The sequence below is a fragment of the Hyla sarda genome, chromosome 2 (assembly GCF_029499605.1).
Source record: "Hyla sarda isolate aHylSar1 chromosome 2, aHylSar1.hap1, whole genome shotgun sequence".
In the NCBI taxonomy this organism is placed as follows: Eukaryota; Metazoa; Chordata; class Amphibia; order Anura; family Hylidae; genus Hyla; species Hyla sarda.
In genome coordinates this window covers 335,833,153-335,855,773 of record NC_079190.1, presented here as the reverse complement: position 1 = coordinate 335,855,773, position 22,621 = coordinate 335,833,153, and the positions used below count along the sequence as shown (strand labels likewise).

The 22,621-nt window shown below is 46.3% G+C and overlaps 1 protein-coding gene across 2 annotated transcripts in view; it reads right to left on the bottom strand.

The window, feature by feature from the left end:
* RAB7B (RAB7B, member RAS oncogene family) overlaps positions 1-22,621 on the bottom strand; it is a 78,535-nt gene that overhangs the window by 15,139 nt on the left and 40,775 nt on the right. The window contains exons 5-6 of one of the 2 annotated variants that reach the window (XM_056558021.1): positions 16,355-16,480; positions 6,012-6,133 (exon numbers count right to left, since the gene is read on the bottom strand). In XM_056558021.1, coding sequence (XP_056413996.1) covers positions 6,012-6,133; positions 16,355-16,480 — 248 coding nt within the window. Of the gene's footprint in view, positions 1-6,011; positions 6,134-15,191; positions 15,585-16,354; positions 16,481-22,621 lie in introns of those variants that run through there. The other variant, XM_056558022.1, reaches the window with a different exon arrangement.

Below are 22,621 nucleotides of genomic sequence, written 5' to 3'. Positions count from 1 at the left end.
GGCTCCACTGCCACCGCAAACAGAAGCGGGGACAAGGGACACCCCTGACGTGTGCCCCGGCCGAGAGCAAATGGGGAGGAACACACACCATTCACCAGGATCTGGGCCTGCGGGCATCTGTACAGGAGGGACACCCATTTTCTAAAATTAGGACCAAAACCAAATTTAACAAGGGTAGCCTGCAAATAACCCCATTCCACGGAATCAAAGGCCTTGGCGGCGTCCAGCGACGCCAAAGCCCAATCTCCCCCCAGAGCGTTACCCACCTGGACAGCCGCCTGTACCCTACGGATGTTATCGGATGTGGATTTGCCAGGCATAAAGCCGGATTGATCTGGGTGAATTATGGATAGGATTACCTTGTTCAATCGGTTAGCTAAAACTTTCGTAAGCACCTTGTAATCCAGATTCAGCAGCGAAATGGGTCTGTAAGAACCGCACTCCACAGGATTTTTATCAGGTTTTAGGAGAACAACTATGGTTGCCTCATACATGGAGGCTGGTAAAATACCATCCTCAAATGCCCGTTCAAACATTGCAAGCAGGGAAGGAAGGAGCATGTCGGAATACCGTAAGTAAATCTCCAGTGGAAGGCCATCAGGGCCCGGAGATTTACCCTTAGTCATGTCCACCATGGCATCCTGAATCTCCAGTAAGGAGAGGGGGGCCTCCAACATCATCCGATCACTATCCGATAGTATCGGAAAGTCAATACCGTCCAGGTAGGTGTCCAACTCCTCAGCACCATATTGCACCTGTGAAGAATAAAGATTAGAGTAGTATGTGGCAAAGCAACGCGCAATGTCCGCAACCCCCGACAGCTCGGACCCATCCGAGGCCACTATCTTAAGAATCGCAGGGGCAGAAGAGTTCTGCCTGACTATATGTGCTAACAGCTTACTAGATTGATTGCCATGTTCAAAGTAGAATTGTTTTGTGAAAAACAGCTTTCTATTGGCCTTCTCTGAGAGGTGCAGCATATATTGCCGCCCCGCACACAGCCATTCAACCTTATTAGCCTCGGATGAGTCCGCAACGTATCGGGCCTCCAACTCCGCACATCGTCCAGCCAGCTCCTCCTCCCGCCTAGACGCTGACTTTTTGAGAAAGGAGATAGTGGAGCGCAAACACCCCCTCAAATACGCTTTCAGTGTCTCCCATACCAGGGTGGGGGAACTCCCAGGGGAATTAGCCTCAAGAAAGACTCGAAGCTGGTCTGGAATACGGTCGCAGGGGCCTATCTGTTCCAGCCAGAAAGGGTGGATTTTCCACCTCCGTGGTGAACCAGGATCTATCATGGAGACATCAAGCATTAGGGGGGAATGGTCTGATATAGCCCGCGGTTCATAGGAAACCGCTGAAACTTGGGGAAGAAGGAGCGAGTTGCCACATGCAAGGTCAATCCTGGACAGCGCATTTCTGCCCAGAGTGTGACAAGAGTATTGCCTAGCCTGAGGGTACCTGGCCCTAAAAATGTCCACCCATCCAACCTCCTCCAAAAACAGCGATAAAGGGCCACCCCCGACTCCCGCCGGGATCCCCCTGGGGCTATGACGATCTAGGGACGAATTCGGTACCATGTTGAAGTCCCCCATACAGAGGACACGGGCAGAGGGATAACTAGCTGCGAATGTAACCGCCTTATGGAGTATATCCATAGAGGCGGGGGGAGGGTTGTATATGAATAAGAAGACAAAAGGCACATTATTCAAGAATGCGTATACGAAGATAAAACGACCCTGTGAATCCTTACGTACTGTAACCGGGTCCCACCTCACTCTCCGACTAACCAGTAGGGAAACCCCCCTTGAGAAGGACGTGTGATAGGAGTGCAAGGACCATTGGACCCAGGGTTTAGAAAGTTGCCCAGCTCTATCTGGAGTAAGATGTGTCTCCTGCAGTGCCACAATATGAGGCTGATACTTCCTAATATGGGAGAATATCATAGTGCGCTTGCGCGGGGTGCGTGCTCCTCTAACATTCCATGACATTATCTTAATATCAGCCATAAGAAGATACAACACATAAAACAGCAGGGGGAGAGGTAAAGACAGAGAAGACATACATGCCCCAGCCGGGGTGAGAAATACTGACAGGGATGCGCGGGACCATATATAGACCGTGGTACTGAAGTGGTTAGACCCAAAACCCTACTAATAGGTGACCTCACGGGTAGGTATCTTGGAGGCAAAATGAAACCCCAAACTAAGTAGGGGAACAGTAAATAAATCAAACAGTAAACATATTTATACCAGTGTTGCATAAGCATCAGTGGAGCAACAGCTCCATCTAGTGGGGAGAACCTGCTCTTACATACTAACAGTGGAGAACCCTGAGTATGTACATCAATCAGTAGGAGAGTATTAGTCCAACTGGGACCCGAGAGAAGAAGTGGAGGAGAATACAGGAAGAAGGAGAAGAGAAGAGAAAAAAAAAAAACGAGGGGGGGGGGGAAGGGGAAAAAGGAGGGAGAGAAGAGGAAGGAGAGAGGAAGGAGAGAGGAAGGAGAGAGAGGGTGGACGGGAGGGGGAAGATCAGGGGGTGGAGGGAGGGTCCCACTAAGGAGAGAAGGATAGGGGAAGCAGGAGAGAGAGAGAGGAAATAGAACATGAGAAACTCATATGATCAACAGTAAATCCCATCCCCTCCTCAGGAGATTGTCCACCCGCCACCCCGACCCCCCCACAAATGGAAAAAAAAATAATAAAAAAAAATAGGGGAAGAAAAAGGGAAAAAAAAAAAAAGAAAAAAAAAATATAAAATAAATAATAACCCCAGCAAACAGGAGTCACACAGCAAGGGACAGTCCAGGTAGTCGAGGAACAAAAGGCCTAAGGCACTAGAATGGGGGGGGGGGGGGTTTGTTGGTTAGGAAGGGAGAATGGGAAGGGGGGGGAAAAATGGCACATCAGGGAGGGGGGAAGGAGACCATATAAAGATCGCGTACTAGTAGTCCAGTGGCCGACGTCCTCCAAGTCCGTGACTCAAAAATAAAAATAAAAATAAAAAAAAAAAAGGGGGGGGGGGGAAAAAATGTAAAAAAATGGACCGACCCAGGAAAAAGGGACAGGGTGACGTGGAAGGTAGACTGAAGAGGGACAGAGTAAATCCCTTCAGAGGGTTAGGGTAGGGCCCTCATGCAGTCCCGGAGGAACAGTCCTGAGTCAGGGCACACAGCAGTCCAAAGTAAGCAACAGGATGAGGGCGAGGGAAGGGAGAGGTAAGGCCTGGGATCATCAGGGGGGCATTAGGTGCATGGGAAGAGTGGAGGATCTGGGGAGACCAGGCTCCCGGGGAGGAGGGAAGAGGAAGCACAGTACCTTGAGCTCCGCAGAGGGGTCCAGGAGACCGGGGCCATACAGGGGGGTAGAGGTAAGGAGAGGGAGGGTAAAGGTCATGGCAGGGGGTCCAGTACCGGCATCTCCATCTCTCCACGTAATCCGGGGTCACCTACAGGATCCGGTTCAACGTTGGCGCCGTAGCCAGTCATCCGCATCCTGCGGGGAAGTAAAGAAAATCGCCCGGTCACCATCCACGATCCTCAACCGGGCAGGGTATGCCATGGAATATGGTACCCCTCTCTCTCTCAGCCGCGCCTTGATAGAAGTAAACGAGGCCCTCTTGCGTTGAAGATCAGAGGAGAAGTCCGGGAAAATGGACACCTTTGCGTTCTGCACTATGATCTCCGGCAGCCGCCGGGCAGAGCGGAGGATCAAGTCCCGATCATTGCAGTTGAGAAACCTCGCCAATAGAGGACGAGGAGGTGCACCAGGGATCGGAGGCTTAGATGGTACTCGGTGTGCTCTCTCCACGGCGTAAGCAGCTGAGAATGGGGCATCCGGAAAAAGCTCTTTGATCCAGGACTCCACATAGGCCCCCGGGTTCTGACCCTCCGCCCGCTCAGGAAGACCGATCACTCTAATGTTATTCCGGCGCAGCCGGTTCTCGAGGTCGTCATTCTTCTGACGGGCCAAATCCAGCTGCTCCCGGACCTCGCGGAGTGAAGAGGGTAGAGGCTGTACCGTGTCTTCCAGGGTGGAGATGCGCGTCTCAGTCTCCGTCACCCGCTCCCTCAGGGTCTGAAAGTCCTGCCGTAGGAGGCCCACGTCCACCCTGACCTCTTCAAGCTTTCCGGTGAGAGAAGTGCGGCATGTCTGGATCGCCATCAGGAGGGTATCGCTCACCTCTCGAAGGGTAAGGTCAGTAGAATCTGCTCCCTCTTCACGATGTGGAGCCTCTCCTTCCTCCTCAGCCGCTGGTGGAACACGCGCCCCGGCCTGAGCGGCGCCATCTTGCCTGACAGCGCGGGCATAGTCCCGGAGCTTTTCCACGGCCGGTCGATCCTTGTTTCTAGTCGGGTCTTGTTTAGAGGCCATAATGCGGGTCCTCAGCCGAGTCTGTGGGGTCAGGGACTCCAGGATTCACCTCAGGATAAGTTAAATGCAGGTTCTAAGCGGGAGCACTCACAGCGTGCGACCGCTCATCTCAACCGCCAAGCCACGCCCCTGCTGCAACCTTCTTTTTTGTATACTTTGTATTTGCCACAGCAACGTGCACCCGTGTATTGGGTGTACAAGGGTGACAGATGGGTGTAGAAGAGTGTACATGGGTGAGAGGGGGCATAGGGGGTGACAGAGGGGTGGGCAGGAGTGACATGGTGGTAACAGAGGGGTGGACAGGGGAGACAAAGGGACAGAGGGGTGAATAGGGGGTGGACATGGGTGACAAGGATGTGGTCAATGGGGGGTGAACATGGTTGACAGGGGGGTGGACAGGGGTGGCAGACCGGTGGATAGGGAGGAGGCCAAGGTGAACATGGATGACAGGAGGGTGAACATGGGAGACGGGATCAGAGGGGTGGACAAGGGTGACAAGGGGGTAAAAGAGGGGTGGACAGGAGTGACAGAGAGGGGTGGACTGGGGTGACAGAGGGGTGAATAGGGGGGTGGACATGGGTGACAGAGATGTATACTGAGGGGTGGAAAGGGGGGTGAACATGGGGGACAGGGGGATAGACAGGGGTGACAGAGGGGTGGCCAAGGTAGACATGGATGACAGGGGGTGGACATGGGGAATGGGGAGGGGGGTGAACAGGGGTGACAGGGGGTCAGAGGGGTGGACAGGGGTGACAAAGGCTCAGAGGGTTGAATAGGGGGCGGACATGGGTGACAGAGGTGTAGACTGGGGGGGTCAGAGTGGTGCACGGGGGGGGGGTGAACATGGGTGACAGGGGATGGACAGGGGTGACAGAGGGATGGCCAAGGTGGACATAGATCACAGGGGGGTGGACATGGGAGACAGAGGGGGTGAACAGGGGTGACAGGGGGTCAGAAGGGTGGACAGGAGTGACAGAGAGCGGTGGACAGGGGTGACAAAGGGACAGAGGGGTGAATAGGGAGTGGACATGGGTGACAGAGATATAGACTGGGGGGTGGTCAGAGGGGTGGACAGGGGGGGTGAACATTGGTGACATGGCCATGGGTGACAGAGAGATGGCCAAGGTGGACATGGATGACAGGAGGGTGGACATGGGAGACAGGGGGTCAGAGGGGTGGACAAGGGTGACAAGGGGGTAAAAGAGGGGTGGACAGGAGTGACAGAGAGGGGTGGACTGGGGTGACAAAGGGACAGAGGGGTGAATAGGGGGGTAGACATGGGTGACAGGGGGTAGACTTGGGGGGTAGACTGGGGGGTGGACAGGGAGGGGTGAACATTGGTAACGGGGTAGACTGGGGGTTGGACAGAGGGGGTGAACATTGGTAACAGGAGGTAAACTGGGGGGTGGACAGGGGGGTGAACATGGGTGACAGGAATGGACAGTGGGGTGAACAAGGTGGAAAGAAGGGTGTACATGGGTGACGGGGGGGTGTACATGGGTGACGGGGGTGGATATGGGTGACGGGGGTGGATATGGGTGAAGGGGGCAGGGAGGGTGGTCATGGAACATGGGTGATGGGAGGGGGTTGACAGGGTTGAGAAGGGGTAACAGAGGGATGGAAAGGGTACCGTACCTTAAGCAAACCAGTACGGGAATCCGGCGCAGCTTCCACGGGAGTTCTTCCCCTCTCAGGCAGGGCACCATTTTCAGCCTGCGACGTACGCACGCACAAGCTTCCCTTCCCCCGTGCGGCACCTTGAGTCACAGGCATGCAGGCCGGGGTGGGAAATGTAAAAAAAATAAAAAATTTAATGAAAATTTGGTGCCCGTCAAATTTTCATTTTTTTTTTATTTTTACATTGTGTTGGGGTCCCCCCGGATGAGAATCACTCCCCTGCACGCTCATAGATCTGTAAGTCTCGTAAGTCTCTTGTGGATGAGTTTATTGCTCTATAGTGTCTAATTTTGTCTGTACATGTACCCTCAGTATTATAAAGTGCTGGAATATGCTGGAACTGCATAAATAAGATAGCATGGACAAAAAATAAAACAACTTTTTTTTTTACCAATTTACCTGGGTCTTAATTTTAATAACTAAATACAAATACAATCCATAAAGACACAATGTAATGTTTTGTGAAAAGGTTTGACCTGACCTTTATTTGGAAACAGAGAATAACCTAACAAATGCAAACACAACTTTTCAGCCCTATAACTAATTATCTGACATGCTATGCCCTGTAGCTCTCTAGGTGCCAATTCAGATCCCATATCTTTCAAGAGGGTAAAGAAGAACCTGATAAAGCTGTGACATCTGGAAACAAAAGATGGGAGCAACAAGTTTCGCGCTCAACGGCGCTTCCTCTGGCCAGAGGAAGCGCTGTTGAGCACGAAACTTGTTGCCGTCCCTGTGTTACGCCCCTGCCTCACCTGTATCACCTACAGCTCCCTGTGTCTGTCCCGTGTAATGAAGCTGTTTGCTGCTGACACAAATAAAGCCTGAACTTTGTTGCATCATTACCTGCGGTGAGTGCGTTATCTCCATTCTTGTTGTGCTCAAAGTATGGCACGATTAGTCTACAATGGCACAGGATGCATCTTCAGTCAGTGGTGGCAAGTAAAATGTACTAGTCTACAATGGGAACGGTGTATGTGTAATTCACAATAGGAATGTTGCTGTAGGCCACAATGGGTATAGTGAAATTACAATTGACAAGAGTAAAGATAAAAAATTCTGGGGTTAAGGGTGATGTGATTCTGGACTACAAACCAACACCTGTTTATTCCCTTTAATGTCTCTCTGGTGTGTGGTCCATTCATACTAACTACATATTGACTATTGTTGGGTAGACAAGACAGGGGCCTGCCTATAATCAATAGCAAAGAAGAAATAGAAGGTCTTGCACTGCTGTTTCACACACCTGTGGACTTCCTTATAGTATGACACTATATTCCAGTATACGTATAGGTGGTGGTGGTGCTAAACTTGCGTGAGAGCTTGAAGTACATCTACAAATCCAGAGAAAGAAAGTGACTCAAGCGAGCTCACCACGTTTGTTGCTTCTTCGGTGCTCTTTATTTCATGTAGAAGTATTGGAGAGAAAAAGCTGCGTTGGCGCTCCCAAGGAAGTAACCCAAGTCGTGGGTATTGATGCAAAATCATTTATTCTTACAGCATAAGAAATCAAAGAAAATAATAAATATAAAGCAAGACGCGTTTCGGGAGTCACAGCTCCCTTTTTCAATTGCAGGTGGTTGCTGTATGGCAACCACCTGCAATTGAAAAAGGGAGCTGTGACTCCCGAGATGCGTCTTGCTTTATATTTATTATTTTCTTTGATTTCTTATGCTGTAAGAATAAATTATTTTGCATCAATACCCACGACTTGGGTTACTTCCTTGGGAGCGCCAATGCAGCTTTTTCTCTCCAATACTTCTACATTACTCTACGGACTCTCCTCTGGGCTCCGTCCTCACGCTGCTGGCCTGCATACCAAGCTACCATCATTGGCAAGGAATACGCTACCCCCACCTGGGTACCTACCTATACCAGATAAAGACCTACACCGCACCCGGCGCTACCTCCGCTTTTTTCCTCCATTTTATTGCTCTTTATTTCATGTCACACATAGACAAGGAGCAGGGAGGTGACATAAGGGAGGTGTTTCAGGGCTACAGACCCATCTCGCGCTACAAGGGCTTCATAAGGCCCCTTACTGACATAACAGGTAGTAAGGTGTGCTTTAGAAAGGACCCCATCGGAAGGGTATCCCGGGTAACAGATAAACATGCATTCCTTTGAATAAACAAGGTATTGAAAAGCTGTTGAAACAACAACATCTTACAGGGTAAGTTCTTTTTTGCACAACAAATCTCTACCTCCTGTAAGAGACTTGACTCGCCGAATGAGTTTTATTGGATCGCACAGAACAATTAGACAATCAGTTAAAAAACGCACCCATCTCGTTCCGGTCATTAAGACCTAGCGGGCCTGTTGCGTTTAGGTGTGCAATCCAATAAGCCTCCTTCTGCAGGAGTTGGTTGTCCTTATCTCCGAACCTTCTTGTTTTCTCTACCCTTTCAAGGGCTGTAAATGTTAAAGTATTGGATGGCCCCCATGAATCTCTATCATGTGTTTTACAAATCGTGGGGCTCCTGTACCCGTTTTTAAGGAACGGAGGTGCTCTCTCACCCTGTGGAATAATGGTCTTATTGTCTTGCTGACATACAAAAAACTGCACCCCCATATTAAGGCATAAATCACATGTGTAGAACGGCATGTACCGTATATACTCGAGTATAGGCCGAGTTTTTCAGCACGATTTTTCGTGCTGAAAACACCCCCCTCGGCTTATACTCGAGTGAACTCCCCCACCCGCAGTGGTCTTCAACCTGCGGACCTCCAGAGGTTTCAAAACTACAACTCCCAGCAAGCCCGGGCAGCCATCGGCTGTCCGGGCTTGCTGGGAGTTGTAGTTTTGAAACCTCCGGAGGTCCGCAGGTTGAAGACCACTGCGGCCTTCAACATCATCCAGCCCCCTCTCACCCCCTTTAGTTCTGAGTACTCACCTCCGCTCGGCGCTGGTCCGGTCCTGCAGGGCTGTCCGGTAAGGAGGTGGTCCGGTGAGGAGGTGGTCCGGGCTGCTATCTTCACCGGGGAGGCCTCTTCTAAGCGCTTCGGGCCCGGCCTCAGAATAGTCACGTTGCCTTGACAACGACGCAGATACGTCGTTGTCAAGGCAACGGCTCTATTCCGGGCCGGAAGCGCGGAGAAGAGGCGCCCCCGGTGAAGATAGCAGCCCGGACCACCTCCTCACCGGACCACCTCCTCACCGGACAGCCCTGCAGGACCGGACCAGCGCCGAGCGGAGGTGAGTACTCAGAACTAAAGGGGGTGAGAGGGGGCTGGATGATGTTGAAGGCCGCAGTGGTCTTCAACCTGCGGACCTCCGGAGGTTTCAAAACTACAACTCCCAGCAAGCCCGGACAGCCGATGGCTGCCCGGGCTTGCTGGGAGTTGTAGTTTTGAAACCTCTGGAGGTCCGCATGTTGAAGGCCGCAGTGGTCTTCAACCTGCGGACCTCCGGAGGTTTCAAAACTACAACTCCCAGCAAGCCCGGACAGCCGATGGCTGCCCGGGCTTGCTGGGAGTTGTAGTTTTGAAACCTCTGGAGGTCCGCAGGTTGAAGACCACTGAGGGCGAATGATGAGAAGAGGATGATGAAGGGGGGGGGGGTGTGGGGATGATGAAGGGGGGTGGGGATGATGAAGGGGGGGTGTGTGGGATGATTACAAGGGGATGATGAAGGGGGGATGTGTGGGATGATAAGGGGATGTGTGGGATGATGACAAGGGGATGATGAAGGGGGGATGTGTGGGATGATGACAAGGGGATGATGAAGGGGGGATGTGTGGGATAAGGGGATGTGTGGGATGATGACAAGGGGATGATGAAGGGGGGATGTGTGGGATAAGGGGATGTGTGGGATGATGACAAGGGGATGATGAAGGGGGGATGTGTGGGATGATGACAAGGGGATGATGAAGGGGGGATGTGTGGGATGATAAGGGGATGTGTGGGATGATGACAAGGGGATGATGAAGGGGGGATGTGTGGGATGATGACAAGGGGATGATGAAGGGGGGATGTGTGGGATAAGGGGATGTGTGGGATGATGACAAGGGGATGATGAAGGGGGGATGTGTGGGATAAGGGGATGTGTGGGATGATGACAAGGGGATGATGAAGGGGGGATGTGTGGGATGATGACAAGGGGATGATGAAGGGGGGATGTGTGGGATGATAAAGGGATGTGTGGGATGATGACAAGGGGATGATGAAGGGGGGATGTGTGGGATGATGACAAGGGGATGATGAGGATGTTAATGACGGGTCTGGATGATGACAGGGGGGGATGAGGTATTTCCCACCCTAGGCTTATACTCGAGTCAATAACTTTTCCTGGGATTTTGGGTTGAAATTAGGGGTCTCGGCTTATACTCGGGTTGGCTTATACTCGAGTATATACGGAAATTGTTTAATTTTAACTGTGTGTTCTCCTAGTTGAATTAAACTGTTCTTCAAGTTAAATTTACAAAATGAACATGTACCACATGCAAACATGCCTGCTGGTGCGTTTTTTTCCAGCCAATTAGTGGACGTCTCACCGGGGGTTTGTTTTTTCTTTATGTCATTTTGTAGAGTTTTATTGCATTTGTATGTTATTATCGGTTTTTTCATAGCAAATTCTTTTACATCCTCATCTCTCTCTATCATGAACCAGTTATTAAAAATAGCTTGTTTTATTTAGTTATTCATAGCGCTATTTTGGAACGAAAAAAATAATCTGTTGGACTGGTTATTCTTTTTTGATTTTTTTCTTCAGCAACTCGGTTCTAGGTATCCCTTCTACCTTCTGTCTCGCTTTTTCTATACTTCCCACGGGTATCCACGTTCTAACAACCGTTGTGTTAGTTCTGCTGCTTGGTGTTGGAAACTATTTATGTCATTATTAAAGGGGTACTCCCCCCCTAGACATCTTATCCCCTATCCAAAGGATAGGGGATAAGATGTCAGATCGCCGGGGTCCCGCTGCTGGGGACCCCTGGTATCCCCGCTGCGGCACCGCGCTATCATTACAGCACAGAGCGAGTTCGCTCTGCACGTAATGATGGGCAGTACAGGGGCCGGAGCATCGTTATGTCGCAGCTCCGCCCCTTGTGATGTCACGGCCCGCCCCTTTCAATACAAGTCTATGGGAGGGGGCGTGGCGGTCGTCACGCCCCCTCCCATAGACTTGCATTAAGGGGACGGGCCGTGATGTCATGAGGGGCGGAGCCATGACGTCATGCTGCTCCGGCCCCTGTATCGCCCGTCATTACGCACTACGAACTCGCTCTGTGTTGTAATGATAGCGCGGTGCCGCAGCGGGGATCCCAGGGGTCCCCAGCAGCGGGACCGCGGCGATCTGACATCTTATCCCCTATCCTTTGGATAGGGGATAAGATGTCTAGGGGCGGAGTACTCCTTTAATCCGTTTGAGGCGGATAAACTGGCTGTATGGGATACTATTTTTAATGTGTATTGGGTGTGATGAATCATAGTGGAAAAGTGCAATTTTTTTTAATCGTTTTTCTGAATCCGGATGTAATTATATTACTCCCAATAATGTCTAATTTTACATCAAGGAACTCTAAGGAATCACCTCCAAAGTTGGAGGTACACCTCATATTTACATTGTTGGCCTCGTTTAAATATGTAACAAAAGCATCAAAATCATTTAGTGTCCCTTCCAAATCATTCGAATATCATGTGGTATGGTACGATTTTATGTGGCGGCAAAACGAGTTCCTTGTTGAAAAAATGAAATCACTTTCATATATTGCCAATAGTTAATAGGCCAGTATTATCCCATAGTTGGGGCCAATAAGCTCCTTTGGCAATTTGGTACCCAAGTGCATAAGTGTGCCTTTGCCTTCATATAGAACCACAAATAGCTACTAGATATATATTAGAGGTTTTTTGTCCCAATGGCCTTTAGAGATTAAGGCATTTCTCTCCCAAGCTTGCTGATCCTCCACTGCATTCCCCAAATCTTTACCTTATGCTTTAGGCTAAGTTTTTACTTCTATTCTGCCGCATGGCGTTTTTTCGGCCAAAAAATGCTGCGGCCAGATGTTAGCTGTAAATCAATGAGAAATCCAAAAATTCTTTTTCCACTTGGCGTTTTTCAGTTTGGTGTTTTTTTAATCCTTTTGCCATTTTTTCACTCTTCTTTGGTGTTTTTCAGCTCCTTGGCGGTTTTGCAAAATTGCAGCATGTTGAGCCACTGCCATTTTTTTGTCTGAATTTGTGGTGTTTTTCTCCCATAGAGGTCTATGGGAGTAAAAAAAACGCCAAGAAAAACGCCATATGGGTTTGGCATTTTTTCAGGTGGTTTTTATTCTCTTTTGGACTTTAACAATCCAAAAAAGGGATGGAGATACCTTTTTTAATAACATTTTGTAGGGTACCATTAAAACAATTATTAAAAAGATACAGTAGTGATGGAAGAAATAGTATTTAACGAAATTTATCTTTATAACAAATTTTTTATAAATTTTTAAACAGGGATCAATTTATGTGTGCAGGCAGGGCACTAAAAATATAGCCGACAATAATCAAAATGTAGTGTGTGGGGGTGTTTTTCACTTTTTATTCTTAATTTTTTAGGTGGTACTACTACTCCCAGCATGGAACACACACTGTTCCATGATGGGAGTAGTAGTACCTGTACTAATTGACAAATCCCCCCAGGTCCGTTGCGATCCTTCTGTTTAATTTATAGATGCGGCCGGCCGCTCTTCTATGGTCCCCTGCACTGCTGTATATATACACCTATTCATATTTCCCACAGAGAGCTGTGATTGGCCAGATGGTTCCAGCCAATCACAACTCTCTGTGGGAAATATTAATAGGTGTATATATATATATGCTAGTGCAGGGGACCATAGAAGAGCGGCCGGCCGCATCTATACATTATACAGGAGGATCAAAGCCGGTGGCAAGAGTGACATCCGCTGTGATCTTCCTTAACTGCAGGTACTACAGCTCCCAACATGGAGCAGAGCGTGCTCCATGATGGGAGTAGTAGTACCTGCAGTTAAGGACAGATCACAGCGGATGTCACTCCTGACATCTGCTGTGATTGTCCTTTCTATTGCAGAGATGTGGAGCGTCTCTATACAGCGCTCACATCTCTGCTCTGTACTCCGGCCAGTAATATGAATAGAACATCATTCATTCATATTTCTCTCAGAGCTTTGATTGGCTGCCACCATCCGCCCAATCCCCACTCGGGGCAGAAAATATGAATGAGTGATGTTCTATTCACATCACTGGCCGGAGTACAGAGCAGAGATGCGAGCGCTGTATAGAGCCGCTCCGCATCTCTGCTATATTGTGGGCGATCGCATCGGGCGATATGTCTATTATTACAGGTACGGTTTCATGCTGGGAGTAGTAGTACTACCTAAAAAATTTCAAAAAAGAGAGAAAAAAAAGTGAAACACACACAAAAGTGAAACACACACTATTAAAAATTAATAACATTTTTGTTATAAAAAATATAAATTTCGTTAAATACATTTTTTTCCATCACTACTGCGTCCTTTTTTTTTTTGGGTACAAATTTTGGGTACCAAAAAAAAAAAAATGCCAAAGGGGCCAAAAATGCAATTTCCCCACAAATAAAAACATTACACAAAAACGACAGAAAAAACGCCAGATGCAGGAAATTGCAGGACAAAAAAAACAAGTAGAAACTTAGCCTTATACAAGTCAAGAGTGTTCATAACTTTCTCTGCTAATACTGTCCTGATTCTGACTTTTCTTCATTGCATCATAGGCCTTTGGGCTGTTGCGAACACAGAAAAAGAAAAGTCCACATTTTGAGTAGTCATTAGAAATTGTTATAAAACATGCCATACACTATAAGTACATAAAACAGTGGAGACAAATACAGTCTCATATGAGATGTCCTGATGCTTCATAGTAAACAGACATCGATCTTGTAGATCTATACTATTTACAAAGCCTTTACACAGCTTGAGTGTGAGGTGGGGAGGTCTGAATGAACAATCGCTGGATTGTTCATGCAACTCTTTGCTGCAGCAATAGGCCACACTTCCCTATTACACATCCTCTATTACACAGGGAGATGTGCGGATGACAGGCAATATTTTGGGTCAAAACTACAAGCTTTGTTTGGCAGCTGATCACTAGCTGTATTACACAAGGGAATATCGGCCTGTTTCTCCCTGTAATAGGGCCCTAAAACTCAGTTGTTCGTGATAAGGGAATGTAATGTCTCAGTACAGGACATGGTCCGGCACTACACTTAGGCCCTGTCAGGTTGAGCCCCTCAGTGACCTGGGGGCTCTCCTGCAGTGTCTCCCCTGTTGTTACTATATTGTCATTTATTGTCATAGGATTATAGTCAGTGTATTAATGTCTAGATAGTATAAAGAACATTTGGAGGACTCCAGTAAATGTCTAAAGGACCTGTGAGATGTAATATGTTTTGTTATGTTATCACATGATGTTACCCAGAGGGCACCAGTTTAATACATGACCCGCAGCTTGACCAATGGGCTTTGGCTCAGCCCCCCCCCCCTTTATATAAAGGGATGGCCATTACAATTCTCTCTCTTCTATCATCACTCTTGCTGAGGAACAGTGGAGACCAGATGTCTCAGTGCTAGTTTCCAGCTACCGGGAAGGCCTCAAATCTACAGTCACTTCCAGTAAGTCAAGTCTATGTCTGCTGTCACTGCCTACAGTCCAGTCAAGCCTAAAGTCAATTATCTCCAGTCTATTACAAGTATAATTGGTCCCAGCAAGCTGCAAGGTCCTTCTTTGTTCCTGGCCACCTCTCTGGGATTCTGGCCTAGCTGTGAAGATAATAACACCTATCTGACCTCAGTAAAGCCTCCGTTAAACCATAACCTGGTTGTGGACTGTCATTTCACTGCTTAGCTATTGGAATAGTGGAGATACCGTTTGGGTGGTTCCGGTACCCAAAAAGCACTCTGGCGTCACGAACATTTGGGGTTAATAACACCTTGCCCCTGGGGTTACTACCATCTTGATTCATCAACCTACACCGCGACACCCCGTGGTCTTGCCATCACCGTGGGTCACCACAGGAACACAGCAGGGAGAGAAGCACACATAGCATGCTTCTGTTCCCACTCGTTTTAGTGATCAGTAGTTGTCTGAACACCCAGGAGATGTCAATTTTTTTATTTTTTTATTCAGGTACCTTTTAAAACATGATACACTTCTTCAATGCAAAATTTTGAATGCTGGTTTATTTGCTACATTGTGTGTAACCTCTCAAATAGGAAATTGCCAAAGATAACTTATACTGAATACAAAAAAAATTAAAAATGCCCTAGTTCTCCATAGGAGTCTACATCAATTACAGAGGCACCAAGTTATTTGCTCACATATAGACTTGATGTTTTTCATTATCTGTCCAAAAAGTCATGTTTTACATGTTTAAATTCCATAAAACTTTTTTAAAACATAAAAACAGTCGGGGAGAAAAATGTTGTACAGTATCATGACTGTACAGTCCTGTCAACAGCAAACACTCTCATGAGACTCTTTAAGTTGAGTTAACTTGATGGAATCAGTAAGGTGACATTCTCTACACTCGTGGTACTGTGAAAAAAACATAGGCACATAAATAAATGGAGAGAACAATGAAAAAAAAAGTTTTTATACTTTCATAAGCTAGGTATTATTTACATACAACATGTATACTGAAATTATATATAAAAAAGCCACACAACTATGAAAACATATGCACAACAGCACTCCCAGCCAACAGGTAGGGAACTACAGCACAGCCCCCACTGAAAACTAAGGTGGTGGTGGTGGGGGGCAATTATTTAATTTGTGTCTCCTTTATGATGCCTTTTATATTTTATACGTTTTCTGTATGAGAGAAAATATATAATGTTATATTAGGCAGAAGAAAAATCAGAAAGCAACATATACTGGGTATCATGTCCATAAACCACAAGCTAGGGAAATATTTTTCATATTTTTCTGAAAGAGATGTCTAGTATGACTTACACTGTCAACTGTTATAGTTTGGGAGGTTCTGTGCTAGATATTGTGGCCCTATTAATAGGGTACTCTGATGGCAGTGTCATTGAATGAACTCTGGTAACATGAGATCACCATGTTCTTCGTATGTCGTATGTTCCCATGTGATGGATGTACTTGGCGGAATTGGACTTTTTCTGGGCCTTCAGAATTTCTATGAATGGAACCGGATGCCAGTTGGTATTTCCTTATTGTTGTATGAGAGGCTCGTGCTGCTTGGTGGGACTATACGTATTCATTACTGTGTGACTCTCACTACTATAGCCTAGTTTGCTTTATTTCTAGAAAATAGCACAAGAAAAGTGAACGTTAATACTCACGTGTACTAGTGCCTCTTTTGCCAGTGTTTCAAATGCCAGATCTACGTTGATGTTGTCTTTGGCACTAACTTCAAAATAAAGAATTTTTTTTTCTTGACACCAGGAAACTGCTAAATCCTGAGAGACCTACAGCAGGTAAGATAGGTAGTATTATTTCAAGAGTACTGTTATTGAGATGATATATAGAAAGTGCTTTCTAATAAAGGAAAAGGATCACCCGCCCTAACCTGAACATAAAGGTAGATAGTTTCTAAAGCCCTGTTTCTAACGCTTCTAACTGGATGAATAGATATTCCTCTTGTCGCTGGTATGATATGGGGTACTCCACCCATAGACATCTTATGGCTGTCCGGGCATGCTGGGAGTTGTTGTTTCGCAACATCTGGAGGTCCGCAGGTTGAACACCGCTGATGAAGGAATTGACTGGCGGTGATGATGAAAGGGGGGATGATGACAAGGGGATGATGACAGGGTGATGATGATGGGGGTGTTAATGACGAGGGTCTGGATGATGACGGGGGATGATGACATGGCGGAATGATGTATTTCCCACCCTAGGCTTATAGTCGAGTCAATAACTTTTCCTGGGTTTTTGGGGTGAAATTAGGGGCCTCGGCTTATATTCGGGTCGGCTTATACTCGAGTATATATGGTAAGTCACAGAGAATACTACTGGTGAGCAAATAATTTATATCATATTTATATTATTTTAAAAAGGAAAACATAGTTTCTATCTATTTATCCATAATTTCCTTGTATTTTATTCTGGAATAACTTTAAAAATATTCTGACTACTTTAACCATAATTTAGAAAGGGAAGTTTATTTAAAGGGGCTGTCCAGTAAAATAATTTTTCTAAAAACATGCTCAAGCTGCTTCATTAACCCCTTAAGGACTCAGCCTATTTTGGCCTTAAGGACTCAGACAATTTAATTTTTACGTTTTAATTTTTTCCTCCTCGCCTTCTAAAAATCATAACTCTTTTATATTTTCATCCACAGACTAGTATGAGGGCTTGTTTTTTGTGCGACCAGTTCTCCTTTGTAATGACATAACTCATTATATCATAAAATGTATGGCGCAACCAAAAAACACTATTTTTGCGGGGAAATTAAAACGAAAAACGCAATTTTGCTAATTTTGGAAGGTTTCGTTTTCACGCCGTACAATTTATGGTAAAAATGATGTGTGTTCTTTATTCTGAGGGTCAATACGATTAAAATGATACCCATGATTACATACTTTTCTATTATTGTTGCGCTTAAAAAAAATCACAAACTTTTTAACCAAATTAGTACGTTTATAATCCCTTTATTTTGATGACCTCTAACTTTTTTATTTTTCTGTATAAGCGTCGGTATGGGGGCTCATTTTTTGCGCCATGATCTGTACTTTTTTTTGATACCACATTTGCATATAAAAAACTTTTAATACATTTTTTATAATTTTTTTAATAAAATGTATTAAAAAAGTAGCAATTTTGTACTTTTTTTTTTTTTTTCGTTCACGCCGTTCACTGTACGGGATCATTAACATTTTATTTTAATAATTCGGACATTTACGCACGCGGCGATACCAAATATGTCTATAAAATTTATTTTTTACGCTTTTTGGGGGTAAAATAGGAAAAAACGGACGTTTTACTTTTTTATTGGGGGAGGGGATTTTTCACTTTTTTTTTACTTTTACTTTTAAATTTTTTTAAATTTTTTTTTACACTTGAATAGTCCCCATAGGGGACTATTCATAGCAATACCATGATTGCTAATACTGATCTGTTCTATGTATAGGACATAGAACAGATCAGTGTTTTCGGTCATCTTCTGCTCTGGTCTGTTCGATCTCAGACATGAGCAGGAGACGCCGGGAGCCGGACGGAGGCAGGAGAGGGGACCTCCGTGCGGCGTTCTGAATGATCAGATCCCCGCAGCAGCGCTGCGTGCGATCCGATCATTCATTCAAATCGCGCACTGCCGCAGATGCCGGGATCTGTATTGATCCCGGCACCTGAGGGGTTAATGGCGGACGCCCGCGAGATCACGGGCGTCGGCCATTGCCGGCGGGTCCCTGGCTGTGATCAGCAGCCGGGATGAGCCGCGCATGACACGGGCATCGCTCCAATGCCCGCGGTTATGCACAGGACGTAAATGTACGTTCTGGTGCGTTAAGTACCACCGCACCAGGACGTACATTTACGTCCTGTGTCCTTAAGGGGTTAAGCAAGAAAAAAAAAACATATGTGATCCCCATAGCTTCCGATATTTCTTCTCCCCGTACACTTCCTGTTCCACGTTAAAACATGCAATTTATACAGTTCATTGTTATTTATTTTTATTTTCACTTGCATATCTTTTATTTATTATGAGTGTCATTAAGGGCCTTATGTTCAAGTTTCGTCTAAGGCTTCATTAAGTCTAGAGCCACCTCTGACTGAAATAGTGAAGCCCATATCCAAGGATATGCTAGCACACATCTGGACAAATCTGAACTGCCGCCTAGGCATTTGCCGGGTCGCCAATTGAAAATCACTTTGAACATTTCGATAAATAGTATGTCCTTTCATGTTAATAAACTTGTGTTATGTTCATTAAAGTGGTATTCCGGCCTTAGACATTTTATCCCCTATTCAAAGGATAGGAGATAAGATGTCTGATCATGGGGATTCCACTGCTGATAACCTCCACCCCCGTGATCTTCATGCAGCTTCCAGCATTCTCGGGGAAGTGATGTTACGCCACGCCCCCTCATAACATCACGAGGGGGTGTGGCGTGACATCACGTCTCCGTCTTGGGAGCAGCGCCCAACACAGAATGCCAGAGGCAGCACGGAGATCATGGGGGTCCCGACGCTGGATAGGGGATAAGATGTCTAAGGCCAGAATATCCCTTTAAGATGCCCACACAGTTAAAAGCTGGGCTCGCTTGGGGATCAGGGAAGTGTTTCCTGGATCCCTGGGTGGGCCCCACCTTCAATTGCAGGCCTGGCCGCGGGCACACCCCTTGCAACCGCAATTGTTGGCCCCTAACCGCAGCCTAGAGCCATCAGCAGTCAGAAGCAGTATTCTGTTCATTCTATGTCAGAAGCAGCAAAAAATGTATTTTAACCAAAGCCTTTATGAAAGGTGCAGTGTGCTGCCAATAAAAGATAAATATAGAGAAAGACCAGTTCTTGGTGATATGTGTGGGATATTCTTATGGATCTTGGTTTTACCAACTTCTATTTATCTATTATTGACAACACATTGCACTTTATTAGGGTTATTTTGGTGTATATGCAGCTGGAACCACATGGGAAGCATTATTGACAGTGGCAGATGGGTAGAAGACCTGTGAGATGGCTAGTTTTGCAGTACACAGCCTAGTCACATTTTTATGTAGGGCCTTGAGGGCTTCACAGGACTTTCCCATAAGAACATGGGAAAGTCCTGTAAAGCCCTCAAGCCTCTACATAGAAATGTTTCTTTAGTCTATACCTTGTCTGAGGTAGCTAGTGTCTCAGTGGTTAGTTACCAGGGGTATTCTATATGGATTTCTAGGCCTGATCAGAGGCCTACAAAGGTCCTAGGTTAAGGCTATAGAGTTTCTGTACAAACTTATCTCTACAGATTACTGACACTGGTCCTTTTCTCTCTCTTGAAGGTTGCAAGTGAGGCTGGTCATTTCAGCATGGAGGCCACATGACACTGGTTATGTAGCCATAACGTGGTGTCTCAACACCAAAGGCTGTCCTGTGGGCTGAGGATCTCCTCGGGCATGCCTGCTGCACATGTGTTGGGTCCACTGAGAAACTGCACTGTATAATATGTTGTCTGTGTACTATGCCTTTAAGAGCAATAGAAGTAGTGTTAACCAGGTGACTCTGCCTGCCCAATGGGAACCTCTAAATTGACCAGAATATAGTGTAGTGGGGGGAGGAGTTGCCCCAGTTCATTCCAGTTCAGAGTTCAGTTCCAGTCTGAGCCACAGTGTGAAAAGGAGGTGGAAGTCGTGTGTAGTGAATCTACAGGGAAGCCTAAGAAAAATATCTTCTCAAGTTAGCCCCGCCATTCTGCAAGTGTTCCCCATATGGCAGTGAGTCAAGCCCTGGCGGTCATAGTAATTGGACCTTGTCAGAACCCTAGTCTGTGTGGGAAATCTACAGTCAGGGAATAGGGCTCCCAAAGGGATACACTGCATCCCTTCTACTCTGCTCCATTCTGTGTGTGTAATACCATCTGCACCTTCTCAGTAAGGGTGGGTTCACATTACGTTTGTAGTGTATGGGTGCCGGATCTGGTTGGAAGGAGCAAAAACCGTCCGCTCCCCCCAACCGGATCCAGCACCCGCACACTACAAACGTAGTGTGAACCCACCCTAAAAGGCAGTTATCCGTGACCCGACGTTGGTGTGTTTATTACCTCGTGTCCGGCCCAGGAAAGCTGTCTCCACCTCCGACCCTGTATAGGCTTTTGGGTGATGGCGTCACGAAGTGATAAGAATTCCTTGCACCCCTGTGTCACCACAATAACAATGAAGAATCTTCTCTCTCTCTCTCTTACTCTAATGTTAATGCTTGCATCAGATGTGACTAAGTTATTACAGGAATTTAAAAGGGGTTACCCAGCCAAAAAAAGGATAGGATAGGGAATAAGCATCTAATTCCTGGGGTTCTGACCACTTAGACCCACCTCAGTCTCCAGAATTGGATCCCAGCTAGCTATGCCAGCTGCATGGAATACAGCATTTAGGTATCTCTGCCACTCCTATAGAGCATTGTGCACGTGCTATATGCTCCTTCATGCCGATGGGGGAGCTGAGCAGATGGCACACCCTTCATGAACTGTGTATTGGAATGCCAGACATATAAGGGATACATTTTTTAGGTTGGATAACCCCTTTAAGGTTCAATATAGGAGCCAGGAGGGGGCCCAAGTGACCCTAGGTTAGACCTGACTAGCCTTATTCAGCTCACTCTATAACAGATACAGTCTCTCACTGGAGGCTCAGCTCACACTCTACTAACTCCTTTCTCTGCAGGGTGGATAGCCCCTATCCTACCTGATTTACCCCCTAATCTAGAACTCTCTACAAGTTTCTACACTAACTCTGCTATGCTTAGGCTAGATGTGTAGGGCTGGTTGTAATGTGGTGGTTAAGTAAGTTGCCACCTGCCAAAACAGCACATGCATCTGGGCTTTATCAGAGTAATGAGATAAAAGCCTCTCCTCAGAAAAAGACTCAACTGTCTCAAGCTTGCAAACAAAGGACTCTCAGACTGTGAATACAAGACTCTCTGGTCTCATAAAACTGGAGAAAGCATATGCACTACTCAACACCTGCCCAATACCATCCCTACAGAAAAGCATGGTGGCAGCATCATGCTGTGGAGGTGTTTTTTTTTTTTAGTTGCTGAGACAGGGAGACTGATCAGGGTTGAGGGAAAGCTGAATGGAGCAAAGTACAGATATATTGTTAATGGAAACCTGATCCAGAGTGCTCTGGACCTCAGACTGGACCAATGACAATGACCCTATACGCACAGCCAATACAACACAGGATTGGCTTAGAGACAACTCTGTGAATGTCCCAGCCAGGGTCCTGACTTGAACCCAATCAAACATCTCTGGAAAGACATAAAAATGGCTGATCATCGATGGTCCCCACCCATCCTGACAGGGCTTGAGAGGATCTGCAGAGAAGAACGGCAGTTTGTGTTTTCTTGTTTATTTTAGCACAAGAACGCAACATAACAAAATATAGGTTTAGTATTGGGAGGAACAGGAATTTACTCTCCAAGCTGAAACCTGTTTTAGGGTGTTGCAGTTTATCAAGGCTTGCACCTCTGTAGATTACACCTCTTTATGTGTTTTTATATGTTCTAAGTTGTAAGATCTCATACTATTGTGGGTATTTGTGCAATACAATTATATTTTGTATTTCTTTGAACTGTACAATTTTGAAGTCACATACAATCTTTCTTTTTTTGTATTTAACCCCTTAAGGACCGAGCCCTTTTTCACCTTAAGGACCAGAGCATTTTTTGCAATTCTGACCACTGTCACTTTAAACATTAATAACTCTGGAATGCTTTTAGTTATCATTCTGATTCCGAGATTGTTTTTTCGTGACATATTCTACTTTAACTTAGTGGTAAAATTTTGTGGTATCTTGCATCCTTTCTTGGTGAAAAATCCCCAAATTTGATGAAAAAAATGAAAATTTTGCATTTTTCTAACTTTGAAGCTCTCTGCTTGTAAGGAAAATGGATATTCAAAATATTTTTTTTTT